Source organism: Oncorhynchus keta, chromosome 27 (assembly GCF_023373465.1).
Source record: "Oncorhynchus keta strain PuntledgeMale-10-30-2019 chromosome 27, Oket_V2, whole genome shotgun sequence".
Classification (NCBI taxonomy): Eukaryota; Metazoa; Chordata; class Actinopteri; order Salmoniformes; family Salmonidae; genus Oncorhynchus; species Oncorhynchus keta.
The window spans coordinates 22755421-22771442 of NC_068447.1; the positions used below are offsets into that span (position 1 = coordinate 22755421).

Sequence of the window (16022 nt, forward strand, 5' to 3'; positions counted from 1 at the left end):
TCATAGGTACACTTCAACTATGACAGTCAAAATGAGAAAAAAAATCCAGAAAATCACATTGTAGGACTTTTAATACATGTATTTGCAAATTATGGTGGAAAATAAGTATTTGGTCAATAACAAAAGTTTATCTCAATACTTTGTTATATACCCTTTGTTGGCAATGACAGTCTGTGTATCTGTCTGTGTGTGGATCTCTCTGTATATCTGTCTCAGTATGGGTCTCTCTGTATATCTGTCTGTGTGTGGGTGTGAGAGAGATCTATGTTTTAAGATGTTTAATATTCGTCTCATCAACACGCATCTTCCTTATCACCTCCCAGACATATCTAGTGAGGAATGAGCTTCTCCTCTCAACTCATATTTTAGCAGCTTTTGTTAACTCTGTTTTTCTTAAGGAGCTGTGTGTCACCTTTTAAAACCTGCATGCTTTTGACAGGTGATGAGTAATACTGCTGCTATGTGTGTGTGTGTGTGTGTGTGTGTGTGTGTGTGTGTGTGTGTGTGCGTGCGTGCGTGCGTGCGTGTGTGTGTGTGTGTGTGCGTGCGTGCGTGTGTGTGTTTGTTTGAGAGAGGGAGGGAGGGAATTGTTTATGTTTCAGTATATGAGTGTGTTAGAGTTGACAGATAAGTTGTGAATGGATTTTAGAATCAATTTCAAACAGTAATATATACCACACTTTTCATGAGCAGTCCTGGGCATGAAGGTTTCCTCTTAAGGAAGGGAAGTAAGAAAAGTCCATTCTGGTGCCTCACTGGATTAGACAGAGGGAAACAACTCACTGGTCACTTAGTTACTGTCTGACTTTCCTGGTCAGCATCATAGCTTGTCAGTGTACATACTGTACATGTGTGTAAAATAGGTGTGCGCGAGCAAGCCAGCGGATGTGTGTATACATTTAAATGTACTTCTTTGTGTTTGTGGGTATGTAAGGGGTTTTATGTGGGATTGCAGATACATTATATTCTATTCCTAGAAGAGCTGCTGACCTCATGGCTCATCCTGGTCCCTCAGCGACAGTAGGGGACTGAAATCTGGACATTCACTCACGCATGCAGTGAAACACACACACACGCAAACATACACACAAACAGGCACATTTACATGCATCCACACGTCTGCACACTCACTCGTTTGCGCATACCTATTTTAGAACATACTTGTTAAAGTGTCAAAGGAAAGTATGGGTGCTAAAGTCATTACATGGTGATTATCACTTCAAACTGCTGTTTTATTGTCTGTGGTTGCTCTAGTCCACTTTATCTATACTTTAAGGTTGTTGTGTTCTTTCTCTGCTCTATTCTGCACTGCAGGAGTACTAGCTGTCCTCGTTATTAGTCAAACAGTAGTCATAATATGAGCCTACCTTGCCTGATCGCTCCCACTTTCTCACAGTCTGTCTCTCATTGTAACAGCGTTCTTCTATCTCCTCCTCTGATGAAGAGGTAGAACAAGGATCGGACCAAAATGCAGCGTGATGATTCATGATATATTTTAATGAAGGAAAAAATGATACAAACAGAAACTAAAAATAAATTAAATGAAATAACGAAAACCGAAACAGCCCTATCTGGTGCAAACACAAAGACAGGAACAATCACCCACGAAAAACCTCACAGAATATGGCTGCCTAAATATGGCTCCCAATCAGAGACAACGATAATCACCTGACTCTGATTGAGAACCGCCTCAGGCAGCCATAGACTAATTAGACACCCCACAAAACCCCAAGACAAAAAACACACCACAATAACCCATGTCACACCCTGGCCTGTCCAAATAAATAAAGAAAACACAAATTACTAAGACCAAGGCGTGACAGACTCCCCCTAAGGTGCGGACTCCCGGACGCACCTCAAAACCATAGGGAGGGTCTGGGTGGGCGTCTGTCCATGGTGGCGGCTCCGGCTTGGGACGTGGACCCCACTCCATAAATGTCATAGTTCCTCCCCCTCGCGTCCTGGGATAATCCACCCTTGCCGCCGACCATGGCCTAATAGTCCTCACCCAGAACCCCACTGGACTGAGGGGCAGCTCGTGACTGAGGGGCAGCTCGGGACTGAGGGGCAGCTCGGGACTGAGGCAGCTCGGGACTGAGGGGTAGCTCGGGACTGAGTGGCAGCTCAGCACTGAGGGGAAGACAAGCACTGAGGGAAAGCCCAGCACTGAGGGAAAGCCCAGCACTGAGGGAAAGCCCAGCACTGAGAGGAAGCTCAGCACTGAGAGGAAGCTCAGGCAGGTAGTTGGCTCTTGCAGATCCTGGCTGGCTGGCGGATCTGTAAGAGTCTGGTTGACTGGCAGATCTGGAAGAGTCTGGTTGACTGGCAGATCTGGAAGAGTCTGGTTGACTGGCAGATCTGGAAGAATCTGGCTGACTGGCAGATCTGGAAGAGTCTGGCTGACTGGCAGATCTGGAAGAGTCTGGCTGACTGGCGGATCTCGCTGCTCTGGCTGCTCCCTGCAGACTGGCAGCTCTGGCTGCTCTATGCAGACTGGCAGCTCCATGCAGACTGGCAGCTCTGGCTGCTCTATGCAGAATGGCAGCTCTATGCAGACTGGCAGCTCTATGCAGACTAGCAGCTCTGGCTGCTCTATGCAGACTGGCAGCTCCATGCAGACTGGCAGCTCTGGCTGCTCTATGCAGACTGGCAGCTCTATGCAGACTGGCAGCTCTGGCTGCTCCATGCAACCTGGCAGCTCTGGCTGCTCCATGCAGACTGGCAGCTCTGGCTGCTCCATGCAGACTGGCAGCTCTGGCTGCTCCATGCAGACTGGCAGCTCTGGCTGCTCTATGCAGAGTGACAGCTCTGGCTGCTCCATGCAGACTGACAGCTCTGGCTCCTCTATGCAGACTGGCAGATCTGGCTGCTCCCTGCAGACTGACAGCTCTGGCTGCTCCATGCAGGCTGACAGCTCAGGCTGCTCCATGCAGGCTGGCAGCTCAGGCTGCTCCATGCAGGCTGGCAGCTCAGGCTGCTCCATGCAGGCTGGCAGCTCTGGCTGCGCTGAACAGGCAGGAGACTTCAGCAGCGCTGTAGAGGAGGAAGGCTCTGGCAGCGTTGAACATGCGGGAGACTCCGGCAGCGCAGGAGAGGAGGAAAGCTCTGGCTGCGCTAAACAGACGGGAGACTCCGGCAGCACAGGAGAGGAGGAAAGCGCTGGCTGCGCTGAACAGGCGGGAGGCTCCGGCAGCGCTAAACAGGTGGGAGTCTCCGGCAGCACTGGAGAGGAGAAAGGCTCTGGCTGCGCTGAACAGGCGAGGCGCACTGAAGGCCTGGTGCGTGGTGCTGGAACTGGTGGTACTGGACCGAGGACACGCACAGGAAGCCTGGTGCCGGGAGTTGCCACCGAGGACTGGTGTGTAAAGGTGGCACAGGATGGACCGGACCGTGAAGGTGTACTGGAGAGCCTGAGAGCAGGGCTGGCACAGGACGTGCAAGGCTAGGCAGGTCCACAGGAGGCCTAGTGCGTGAGGCTGGCACAATTTTCACCAGCCGACTAACACGCACCTCAGGACGAGTATGGAGCGCTGACCCAGGTGCCATGAAATCCCCGACACGCTCCGTCGGGCGAATATCGTATCTAAAGCACCAAACTAGCAACTCCCTCATTACTCTCTCCTCCACTTTCCCCATTAACTCCTTCACAGTCTCTGCTTCGCTCACCTCTAACACCGGCTCTGGTTCTGGTCTCCTCCTTGGCTCCTCACAATAAACAGGGAGAGTTGGCTCAGGTCTGACTCCTGACTCTGCCACACTCTCCCTGAGCCCCCCCCCCAATACATTTTTGGGGCTGACTCTTGGGCTTTCTTCTGCGCCGTCATGCTTGTTTTTCCAACTCCATTCTCCTATAACCCTCTTCGCACTGCTCCAGCGAATCCCAGGCGGGCTCCGGTACTCTCCCTGGGTCGACCGCCCACCTGTCTATTTCCTCCCAAGTAGTGTAGTCCCGATATTGTAGCTCCTGCTGCCGCTGTTGCTTCTCCTCATACCAGCGCCTCTCAGCTCTCGCCGCCTCCAGTTATTCTTTGGGGCGGCGATATTCTCCAGGCTGATCCCAGGGTCCTTCTCCGAACAATTCATCCTCCCATGTCCGTTCCTCCTTTCGCTGCCTGTTACCACGCCGCTCGGTCCAGATGTGGTAGGCGATTCTGTAACGGCGTTCTTCTATCTCCTCCTCTGATGAAGAGGTAGAACAAGGATCGGACCAAAATGCAGCGTGATGATTCATGATATATTTTAATGAAGGAAAAAATGATACAAACAGAAACTAAAAATAAATTAAATGAAATAACGAAAACCGAAACAGCCCTATCTGGTGCAAACACAAAGACAGGAACAATCACCCACGAAAAACCTCACAGAATATGGCTGCCTAAATATGGCTCCCAATCAGAGACAACGATAATCACCTGACTCTGATTGAGAACCGCCTCAGGCAGCCATAGACTAATTAGACACCCCACAAAACCCCAAAACAAAAAACACACCACAATAACCCATGTCACACCCTGGCCTGTCCAAATAAAGAAAGAAAACACAAAATACTAAGACCAAGGCGTGACACTCATACGCACAGATAGACACAGAAGTACACACACACATATGAATAAATAAAGACTTGGCCTGGTAGCTTCTTAATTAGATCAACTGGCCCCTGATCTGGGTGCTGGGGGGGCAGGTTGTCATGGGAACATGAGTATGTGTGTTGTGTATGCTGAACTGACTGATAGTCCAGAACTGTCATGTGACACAATGAGATGATGAGAATCTGATACTCTGTGTGCAACAGACCAGAACACCGACTGGAGAGCAGATGAAGTGGGAAAACTGAGTAAACAACGTTTGCAATGTGGGGCTTTATTGTTATTAGGTCCACAGAGGAGCTCATTTGAGAAGTACTGCTAGACTGTAGTCTGGCTATGAATGGCTTTCACTATGCGATATCTCACTGTCTTTCTTCCCATAGGGAGATTATAAACATAAATGATCAGGGAAGTTGGCTTCAATTCATACTTCTTTACCAATGTGCTCACTATATGCCCTGTGTGCAGGTGTTCCATCCAGAGGGAGTGTTCCGGGGGGCTGATGGTGCGCTCCTGGATCGGAATGGGTGAGGGTCCCCAGCAGTGCCCCTCCATGACCCTCACCCCCCAAGAGATCAGCCTCTCCGCTGACATCAAGGTACCAGACATTACATAATAACTGGTTTTCCTATGTCCTACATCAGTACGTTTATCAGTTCAAACAGAAACTTTAGCAAATATTGTGAAGTTTCAAGTCAAATCAAAGTTTATTTGTCACGTGCGGCAAATACAACAGGACCTTACAGTGAAATGCTTACTTAAAGGCTCTAACCAATACTGCGAAAAAAGGTATGTGTGTGTGTGTGTGTGTGTGTGTGTGTGTGTGTGTGTGGGTAAGTAAAGAAATAAAACAACAGTAAAAAGACATTTGAAAATTACAGTGGCAAGGCTATATACAGACACCGGTTTGTCAGGCTTATTGAGGTAGTATGTAGGTATGGTTAAAACGTCTTACGGCTGTGCGGCAATATTGAGTAGCTTGGATGAGTAAGGTGCCCAGAGTAAACTGCCTACAACTCAGGTCCAGAAGCTAAGATATGCATATTATTAGTAGATTTCGATAGAAAACACTCTGAAGTTTCTAAAACTGTTTGAATGATGTCTGTGAGTATAACAAAACTCATATGGCAGGCAAAAACCCGAGAAAGAATCCAACCAGGAAGTGGGAAATCCTAGGTTTGTAGTTTTTCAACTCTTTGCCTATCCAAGATACAGTGTAAATTTGGTCCGATTGCACTTTCTAAGGCTTCCACTAGATGTCAACAGTCTTTAGAACGTTGTTTGATGCTTCTACTGTGATAGAGGGGGGAATGAGAGCTGATTGAGTAACAGGTCTGGAAGAGTGCCATGAGCTCATTCATCTTCGCTCCTGTGAGAGGTAGCTGCGTTCCATTGCATTTCTAAAGACAAAGGAATTCTCCGGTTGAAACATTATTGAAGATTTATGTTAAAAACATCCTAAAGATTGATTCTATACATCGTTTGACATGTTTCTACGAACTGTAATGGAATTTTTTTACTTTTCATCTGACCTGCGCGTTGTGAATTTGTGAACTCAAGGCGCGAACAAAAAGGACCTATTTGGACATAAATTATGGATTTTATGAATTCCTGGGAGTGCATTCTGATGAAGATCATCAAAGGTAAGTGAATATTTATAACGCTATTTCTGACTTTTACTGACTCCACAAAATGGCGGATATATGTATGGCTTGTTTTTGTGTCTGAGGGCCATACTCAGATTATTGGGTGGTGTGATTTTTCGGTAAAGCTTTTTTGAAATCTGACACTGCGGTTGCATTAAGGAGAAGTTTATCTAAAGTTCCCCGCATAACACTTGTATTTTCATCAACATTTATGATGAATATTTCTGTAAATTGATGTGGATCTCTGCAAAATCACAGGATGTTTTGGAAGCAAAACATTACTGAACATAATGCGCCAATGTAAACTGAAATTTTTGGATATAAATATGAACTTTATCGAACAAAACATACATGTATTGTGTAACTTGAAGTCCTATGAGTGTCATCTGATGAAGATCATCAAAGGTTAGTGATTAATTTTACCTCTATTTCTGCTTTTTGTGACTCCTCTTTTTGGCTGGAAAAATGGCTGTGTTTTTCTGTGACTAGATACTGACCTAACATAATCATTTGGTGTGCTTTCGTCGTAAAGCCTTTTTGAAATCGGACACTGTGGTGGAATTAACAACAAGTTTATCTTTAAAATGGTGTAAAATACTTGTTTGTTTGAGGAATTTTAATTATGAGATTTCTGTTGTTTTGAATTTGGCGCCCTGCACTTTCACTGGCTGTTGTCATATCGATCCCGTTAGATGGATCTAACGGATCTCTCTAGAAGTTTTAAAGTAACTATGCATATATGATGAACAGAGAGTAGCAGTAGTGTAAAATCATTATTATTATCATAGTATTGACTTGTGAAGTTATCATCCTTCTCAGTTGTACGTACACTAGGTACATTATCAGGCTCACTCACAGCACTGTGTTGGGTATGTAAGTCAGGTAGGCTGTGATAGGTCCAGCAGCTGTCCAATTCACAGTCATCACTCAGGGCCACAAGAGCTGGGCCCCCTGCCGTCTCCCCAAACAGGAAACAGCAGGCAGGAAAGAGGAAGTAAAGGCCACAGCCAGGAAGAGATCAATTCCAAAGACAATAGAGTGCAGTTCAGTGTAGCATGTTACCATAACGTCAGTGGCCTCTCCAACTACTGTATCTATAGCTATGTCATCTTCCTCTTCCTCTCCATCACTATCCCCTTCTCCCCCTCTTCCCCCTCTTTCCCCTTCCCCCCTTCTCCCCCTCTTCCCCCGATTCTACCTCTTCTCCCCCTCTTCCACCTCTTGTCCCCCTCTTCCCCCTCTGTTTTTCTCGCACATATTGAAATAGATCAGTGAGATTTACGGGCAATGCAGTCCTGCTATATGACACTGTGTTGTTCCTCAGTGTTATGTCTCTCATGTCTCTTCTCACGTAACAGTATATTTGGATGCAAGTTTATTGTCCCCTCTCTCCTTCCCTTCATCCCCCTCACCCTTCCTTCTCTCCAACAGGATGTGGGGATTCTGATAAACGGTAGTGTCCCTGACCTGGTTGGTTCCCGGGTAGAATGTGACTACGGATTGGGCGTTGCCACCGTTGCCACTGTGCACCTGGACTATGGCCCCGCCCAGATTCAGACCTGCCCCCTCCTGCCCCGGGAGAGGTATCCCCACATCCCCCCTGGCAGAGGTAAGGGTTACATGTACTGGTAGAACACTAGTTGGATTTCATCCAGTGACATCACCCCTGATCATGAGATATGCCGAATATGTCTCCATGTTATATGTTGTTGTGACAGATCACCTGATGGTTCCTGTGGCGATTAAGGTGAATGGCACTTCTGTGGTTTCCGGTACCTTCCTCATCTATGATTGCGAGAGGACAGGAGCGATACACCCCAAGATTGCGTGAGTGTTTCAAATCTATGAGTCATCCTGGGTTTCTTTTAGATTTGTTCCACCATGTCACTGTGTTATCCACTAACACTTACCAAATCTTCCTAAGTTCAACCCAGTTACAATGAACACACACACACACACAAGGTCCAAAGCCCCGTCACTTGCATGAAGAAAATAAGGAAATACAGGGTGCCTTGTGAGAATTCATTGGCGAGTGGGTAACCCGCCTCTACCATCCATTCTATTAGCCAACGCGCAATCACTGTGGAATAAACTGGATGAGCTCCGTTCAAGACTATCCTATCAACGGGACAATAAAAACTGTAATATCTTATGCTTCACCGAGTTGTGGATGAATGGCGACACAGATAATATACAGTTGGCTAGGTTTTCCGTGCATCAGCAGGACAGAACATCTACGTCCGGTAAGACGAGGAGTGGGGGTATGTGTCTGTTTGTCAATAACAGCTGGTGCGCAATGTCTAATATTAAGATAGTCTCAAGCTATTGCCCGTCTGAGGTTCTGTAGAGGTACCTCATGATATGCTGTAAACCACGCTATCTACCAAGAGAGTTTTCATCTATATTTTTCATAGCCATAAATTTACCACCACAAACCGACGCTGGCACTAAGACTGCACTCAGTGAGCTGTATAAGGCCATAAGCAAACAAGAAAATGCTCATCCAGAAGCGGTGCTCCTAGTAGCCAGGGACTTTAATGCAGGCAAACTTACATCTGTCTTACCTAATTTCTACCAGCATATCACATATACAACAAGAGGGAAAAAAACTCTAGACCATCTTTACTCCACACACAGAGACACATACAAAGCTATCCCTTGCCCTCCATTTGGAAACTCTGACCATAATTATATCCTCCTGATTCCTGCTTACAAGCAAAAACTAAAGCAAGAAATACCAGTGACTCACTCAATATGGAAGTGGTCAGATGGCACGGATGCTATGCTACAGGACTGTTTTGCTAGCACAGACTGGAATATGTTCCGGGATTCATCAAATAAGGAGTATACCACCTCAGTCACCTGCTTCATCAATAAGTGCATGAATGACGTCGTCCCACAGGGACTTTACGTACATATCCCAACCATAAGCCGTGGATTACAGGTTAGAGCTGCCGTTTTCAAGGAACGGGACACCAATCCGACTCTTAGAATAAATCCCGCTATGCCCTCAGACGAACCATCAAACAGGCAAAGTGTCAATACAAAAAGTATTGGATGTGGCAGGACTTGTAAACTATTACGTACTACAAAGGGAAACCCAGCAGCGAGCTGCCCAGTGACGTGAGCCTACCAGATGGGCTAAATACCTTCTATGCTCACTTCGAGGCAAGAAGCATGCATGAAAGCACCAGCTGTTCTGGACAACTGTGTGATCACGCTCGCTGTAGCCAAGACCTGTCAGCAAGTCCTTTAAACAGGTCAAAAAGTCTCACTTTTCCCCTACCTACATAGAAAAGGTATATAAAACCTTACTGCTTACTTACAACAATCATTTGTATTCGGCGCATGTGACAAATACAATTTTATTTTATTTGAAATAGCTGGATCATAAGTGTGAGATTTGAGGCACTCAAACAGCCCCGTCCTTGAGCAGAGTTTTCTGCCAAGTCCCTAGCATCACTCAAATGTCGGCCAAATGTCATCTATAGTCTCAATGGAATTCTCTTTTTATATATATATATATATATATATATTTAAATTTTACCCCTTTTTCTCCCCAATTTCGTGGTATCCAATTCGCTACAACTCCCGTACGGGCTCGGGAGAGACGAAGTTTGAAAGTCATGCGTCCTCCGATACACATCCCAACCAGCCGTACTGCTTCTTAACACAGCGCGCATCCAACCCGGAAGCCAGCCGCACCAATGTGTCGGAGGGTACACCGTGCACTGCGCCCGGCCCGCCACAGGAGTCGCTGGTGCGCGATGAGACAAGGACATCCCTACCGACCAAGCCCTCCCTAACCCGGATGACGCTAGGCCAATTGTGCGTCGCCCCACGGACCTCCCGGTCACGGCCGGTTACGACAGAGCCTGGGCGCGAACCCAGGGACTCTGATGGCACAGCTGGCGCTGCAGTACAGCGCCCTTAACCACTGTGCCACCCGGGAGGCCTCAAATGGCATTCTCATCGCACATAGAGCGGCAGAGCTATAGAAACCAGTATCGTGTCACTGTTGGGAGCTGTGCTGTTTATATTTGTGTTGTACTATATGTTGTTGGTTGGCTGTACAGTATCTCTTATGTTGTATGTTGCCTAGCAATATTTGTTTATTGGGATTAAATATAGTTTATTGAATTGAATAGTTTACCCTCTGTACTCAGTGAGGGTGATGTTGGTTAAATGTTATTCTATGTCTATTAGCATAGTTTAAATTCAGCCTGGTCGAGGCTTTATGTGGAATGTGAAATTAATATACTGTGGAAGCAAAAGTAAGGAAATTGTAAGTAGGAGCTTTGGTTGGTTCTGTTGATGTTTTTTCATGTGGAGGCTGTGGCCTGTATGGTCTGTATGTCCGTAGCCAGCGTGACTGCTGACCACAGAGGCAAAATGAGGGGAAAAGGGCGGCAAGGTACCCTAGTGGACTAGTAACCGGAAGGTTGCAAGTTCAAACCCCCGAGCTGACAAGGTACAAATCTGTCGTTCTGCCCCTGAACAGGCAGTTAACCCACTGTTCCTAGGCTGTCATTGAAAATAAGAATTTGGTCTTAACTGACTTGCCTAGTTAAATAAAGGTAAAATTAAAATAAATAAAATAAAGGGCCTAGGTCAGGGAGGTGACCAAGAATCCGATAGTCACTCTGACAGAGCTCCAGAGAAGCACTCCACCAATCAGGCCTTTATGGTAGAGTGGCCAGATGTAAGCCACTCCTCAGTAAAAGGAACATGACAGCCTGCTTGGAGTTTGCCAAGAGGCACCTAAGGACTCTCAGACTATGAGAAACAAGATTCTCTGTTTTGATGAAACCAAGATTGAAGTCTTTGGCCTGAATGCCAAGCATCACGTCTGGAGGAAACCTGGCACCATCTCTACGGTGAAGCACAGTGGTGGCAGCGTCATGCTGTGGGGATGTTTTTCAGCGGCAGGGACTGGGAGATTGGTCAGGATCAAGGGAAAAATGAACAGAGCAAAGTACAGAGAGATCCTTAATGAAAACCTACTCCAGAGCGCTCAGGACCTCAGACTGAGGCGAAGGTTTACCTTCCAACAGGACAATGACCCTAAGCACACAGCCAAGACAACGCAGGCTTCGGATCAAGTCTCTGAATGTCCTTGAGTGGCCCAGCCAGAGCCCGGACTTAAACCGGATTGAACATCTCTGGAGACACCTGAAAATAGCTTGCAGCGACGCTCCCCATCCAACCTGACAGAGATTGAAGGGATCTGCAGAGAAGAATGGAAGAAACTCCCCAAATACAGGTGTGCCAAGCTTGTAGCATCATACCCAAGAAGACTCAAGGCTGTAATCCCTGCCAAATGTGCTTCAATAAAGTACTGAGTAAGTGATTTGAATACTTATGTAAATGGAATATTTCCGTTTTCTAAAAACCTGGTTTTGCTTTGTCGTTATGAGTTATTGCGTGTAGATTTTAGAATAAGGCTGTAACGTAACAAAATGTGGAAACATGTCAAGGGGTCTGAATACATTCTGAATGCACTACAGCCATAATATGACATTTTAAATGTATTTGTTCCTATGAAACTTTTGTGAATGTAATGTTTACTGTTATTTTTTATTATTGATTTCACTTTTGTTTATTATCTATTTCACTTACTTTGGCAATGTAAACATATGTTTCCCATGCCAATAAAGCCCCTTGAATTGAAATGAGAGAGAGAGGCTTCTCTGTTCTGTAGGACAGCCAGCTGGTTTCCTATTTGCGTATTTGACCATGTTTCGGGATCTGCCTTATCTCATGAGCAGATCTCTGGATCAGTGTGTTTGTGTGTGTGTGCATGTGTGCGCGTGTGTGTGTAAATGCTGATCAGATCTGTTAACTATTTGGATGTGTCCCTCTTGCACACTTATCATGTCGCTTTGGAGGTGTGAAAGTAGACTTGAGTATAATATACAGTATGTGTTTACCTATAAATGACTGTGTATGTGTATGCACTCAGAGGCTAACTTAGGGTTTGTTCATTTGGCTCACTTGTCAAATTGGTTTAGTGGTGTGAAAATGGACTTGTGTGTGTGTGTGTGTGCGTGTGTGTATACATGTGTATATAAGTAGGTGAATATGTGTGTGTGTTCTTTTATGCCTCTGAGGTCCACAGTGGGGTCTGATAGTGTGAAGTATTGCTGAAGGTGATAATGCCCTAAGTGCCATTCTCACATGAAGAGCACAGGGCTGCTAAATGAAGACTGCAGATTAGATTAGACTCTATCCACATTTAATCACTTCAAGCTGTGGGATCCTGAGTGGTGCAGCGGTCTAAGGCACTGAAATCGCAGTGCTAAAGGCGTCACTACAGACCCGAGTTCGATCCTGGGCTCTATCACAACCGGCCGTGATCGGGAGTCCCATAGGGTGGCGCACAGTTAACTCAGCGTCGTCCGGGTTAGGGGAGGGTTTGGCTGGGGTAGGCCATCGTTGTAAATAAGAATTAGTTCTTAACTGATTTGCCTAGTTTAAATATAGGTTAAATCAAATAAATAAAAGTTGCTCTCTCTCTTAATAACTCCAGAAAGACAGAGAGGCTCTCTGTGTCCACTAGAATTTCACCATAACACTGTAACCGGATACGGGCTTATTTCAAACTACGTTTGGACTGAAGCCTAGTTCTGTGGGTCTTGCATCTGTTTTGAAATGGTACTGTGTGTGTTTGTATTCAGAATGGTGTGTGTGTATGTGTGTGTTGAGAGTGCTCTTTCACAGCCGGGTCGATGTGGTTTCTAGGTGAGGCGCTAATGGACAACTAGACGGGGAGCATTCCTCTCAGACCAAACATCTCTCTCTCTCTCTCTCTCTCTCTCTCTCTCTCTCTCTCTCTCTCTCTCTCTCTCTCTCTCTCTCTCTCTTTCTCTTTCTCTCTTTACACACTCCCCACTTTCTATCTTTTCACTCTCTCACACACTTTCCCCCTTTTTTTCACCCTTTGTCTCCCTCCTTCTCACTGTGTCTCTCAGTCCTCCCTCTGCCCCCTTCCCCATTTAATAACGTCTATTCTCGCGTTCTCCTTGACAGAGACATGATTGAGAGTGTGTGTTTAACCACAGTGCTCACTGAGAGGCCCTGAGAGTAAAAGCTCACCTGTGTGTTCAGTGTGTGTGGTATGTTCATTCCGTGTGTGAGGGTCAGGGGTGGGGGGTTCAGGATGGCTCTAAAGGACAAGCAAGAAAGGACAAGAAGCTAGAAAGTGTGTTTGTGTGTGGGTGTGTTGTGTGTGTTTCTGTGTGTTTGTGAGTGAGACATTTAGTGAAAAATAAATAAATAAATAAGAGTCCCTGAAGTGGGTTGTCTGCTTCTAATCACCCCCACCCCACCAGAAAACTCACAAGGCTTGGGCCGCATCCAGATTGTCATACCAGGATATTTGGTAATACCTGCTCTGAACACAAGAGGTGCTATATTCAAACCCCACTGAGCCTCTGTAATCTTAAAGCCTTTGTAATCTTAAGGTTATAAATGATAGCAAGTACATGTAAAATTCCATAGAGAATGCTAACTAAATGCTAACAAGCACATTGCAAACACTTTATACAGTCTCTGACCTAAACTATTTGCAGGTCTGAAATCCCAGCTCATAAAGTTAAACAAGTAACTCAAAAATGCTACTCACAGTTTTCTGCACACACAAAACTAATATTAGACAGCAAGGCTCTTGATCCAGGAGGGGATTCTCTGCTGCTACCAAGAGAAGCTTGATTTTGGAAGAAGCTAACCACTTAGCTAGATAGCTAACTAACTACTAAATTAGCAAATCAAATGCACAACTGCAGAGCATTTAGCACATTTTAGACAGTTAACATAATAGTTATAAGATATCTAGCTGGCAAACATTTAGTTTTGAATTCCATACTGTAACTAAATCCCCTGGCTTGTGCTGCACAACAGTGAGTGATTCACAAGGCTCCGGTCTCTCGTCGTTGGGTGCTTGTAAACAATGAAAAATTATGTGACAGGTGAAATTAAGAACGCAATCTTCTTTATCTCCTAACATATTGCACAAATTGGTTTAAGGTCTTTGCAAAAAAGTAGCTACAAATATTCAGATGTAGAAAAAACTCAAAAGAAATAGTTTCAACGGTATTGACGGTATTAAAAAAACATCTCGTGGCTATTTCCAAATATCCCGGTATACAGTATATACCGCCCAAGTCTAACACAGACACACCACTCCACGTTCCTGCAAACCCCTCCATCTCTCCAATCTTAATCGGCAAGCTGCACCCCTTCTCCCATGGTTGTATGGTTGTATGGAGACAGACAGGGAATCACTGGAGGGGCTGTCACTCCAGGTGTTGGAACATCTGTCTTCCACCCGCAGGCAATAGAGACACACACAGTGGAGGTGTTCCAATTTGGGCTGCTATCTGGGAAGACACACACACAAACACGCAAAAACACACACACAGTACACACATACACACACGCGCAATCACGTACACATGCACGCACGCACACACACACATAGAGCTCCCTCCGGGATTCCTGACTACGTAGGTCCTAATGAATAGTGGAGCTCTCTGTTTAGTATCTTCTCTCTGTGCCAATGTAACCATGTTCGACCTTGCATGTTGCTTCGTCCACTGATTTGTCCACTGGGTTTGTTTGAGTGTTTACTACAGGCTCCAGGTCTCATCTGTGTGTGTTTGGCCCGTGTCAGATGGTCTAATTGTTATCTATGTGTGTTGTCCTGTGTTTCAGGTGTATCAGCTGTCTAAGCACCAGGTGGAGATGTTACTGGGACCAAAACAGCCACTCTTGCCTCTCCACTAAAGACGACTCCAAACCCAGCCTGCTGGAGGTGAGTTACCCCTCTGTGTTAAACAACTCCAATTAGACATACTGGCTAGATTAGAAGTAGCAATAATAAGCATGGATCAGTTCCTCACTAGTCCTGACCTTAAAGGGGCAATCCGCAGTTGAAACAATAGCAAAACGGCATCCCGCCATTGTTTAAGTAAAACGATGAACTGTGGGACTGAAGAAATGTAACCACTCTCAAATGCATAAACAAAGCTGTGGATACAAGTCTGACCATCCATGATGTCAACATTTTAGTTTTAATCATGTGTTGATACAGTGTTTGTTTGCATATCGGGTTTGGCCGGGGTAGGCCGTCATTGTAAGTAAGAATTTGTTCTTAACTGACTTGCCTAGTCAAATAAAGGTTCAATGAAAATACTTTGTTTACAAACATTGAGGTTAAACAAGCTTATATTTTGGGTTCTGATGGGGTACAACAGTTGAACTAAGCTCATGAGGCATTTCTAAGTTATATTCTTCAAGAATCAATGGGTACATATCATTCATTTATAAGTCCAAAACTAGATGTAAACATTAGAGGGGAAGACTTCAACTAAACCCTAGATCAGTGGCAACCAATCACAAGCTCCTATGATGATCTCAGTCCATTCTCATTTGGCCTTGTAACAGCCCGGCAAGTCATGTGGTCATACCAGGTCAAAGCTATCTTACTGTTGTCAGCCATTTTTAAAACAGCCCATAAAACCTCGGGAGACATGGTTAACATACTCCCAATGAGATAATGGGCCATGTTAAAGCCTCTCTGACCTTTCCAAAACTCTCCCAGTTCTTCATCGTGGTGGCTTTTGATAGGCCCACTGGAGCCAGTGTGTTGAAGAATGGGTTCACTGTTTCACAGTTTTTCCTCTTATGTACAATGCTGTATAAGGTTGCCATGGTGTCCAGTTAGTGTGTACTGTGCCCGAGTGTGTTTTTATCAGAAAATGAATGTTAGTAATGATGTTTTCAAAATGGT

The 16022-nt window shown here is 45.4% G+C and overlaps 1 protein-coding gene across 1 annotated transcript in view; it reads left to right on the forward strand.

Moving 5' to 3' along the window:
- LOC118360277 (plexin-D1-like) overlaps nucleotides 1-16022 on the forward strand; it is a 118721-nt gene that overhangs the window by 12997 nt on the left and 89702 nt on the right. Inside the window, exons 5-8 of the mRNA XM_052481959.1 lie at nucleotides 5055-5184; nucleotides 7664-7841; nucleotides 7951-8059; nucleotides 14945-15044. Coding sequence (XP_052337919.1) covers nucleotides 5055-5184; nucleotides 7664-7841; nucleotides 7951-8059; nucleotides 14945-15044 — 517 coding nt within the window. The remainder of the gene's footprint in view (nucleotides 1-5054; nucleotides 5185-7663; nucleotides 7842-7950; nucleotides 8060-14944; nucleotides 15045-16022) is intronic.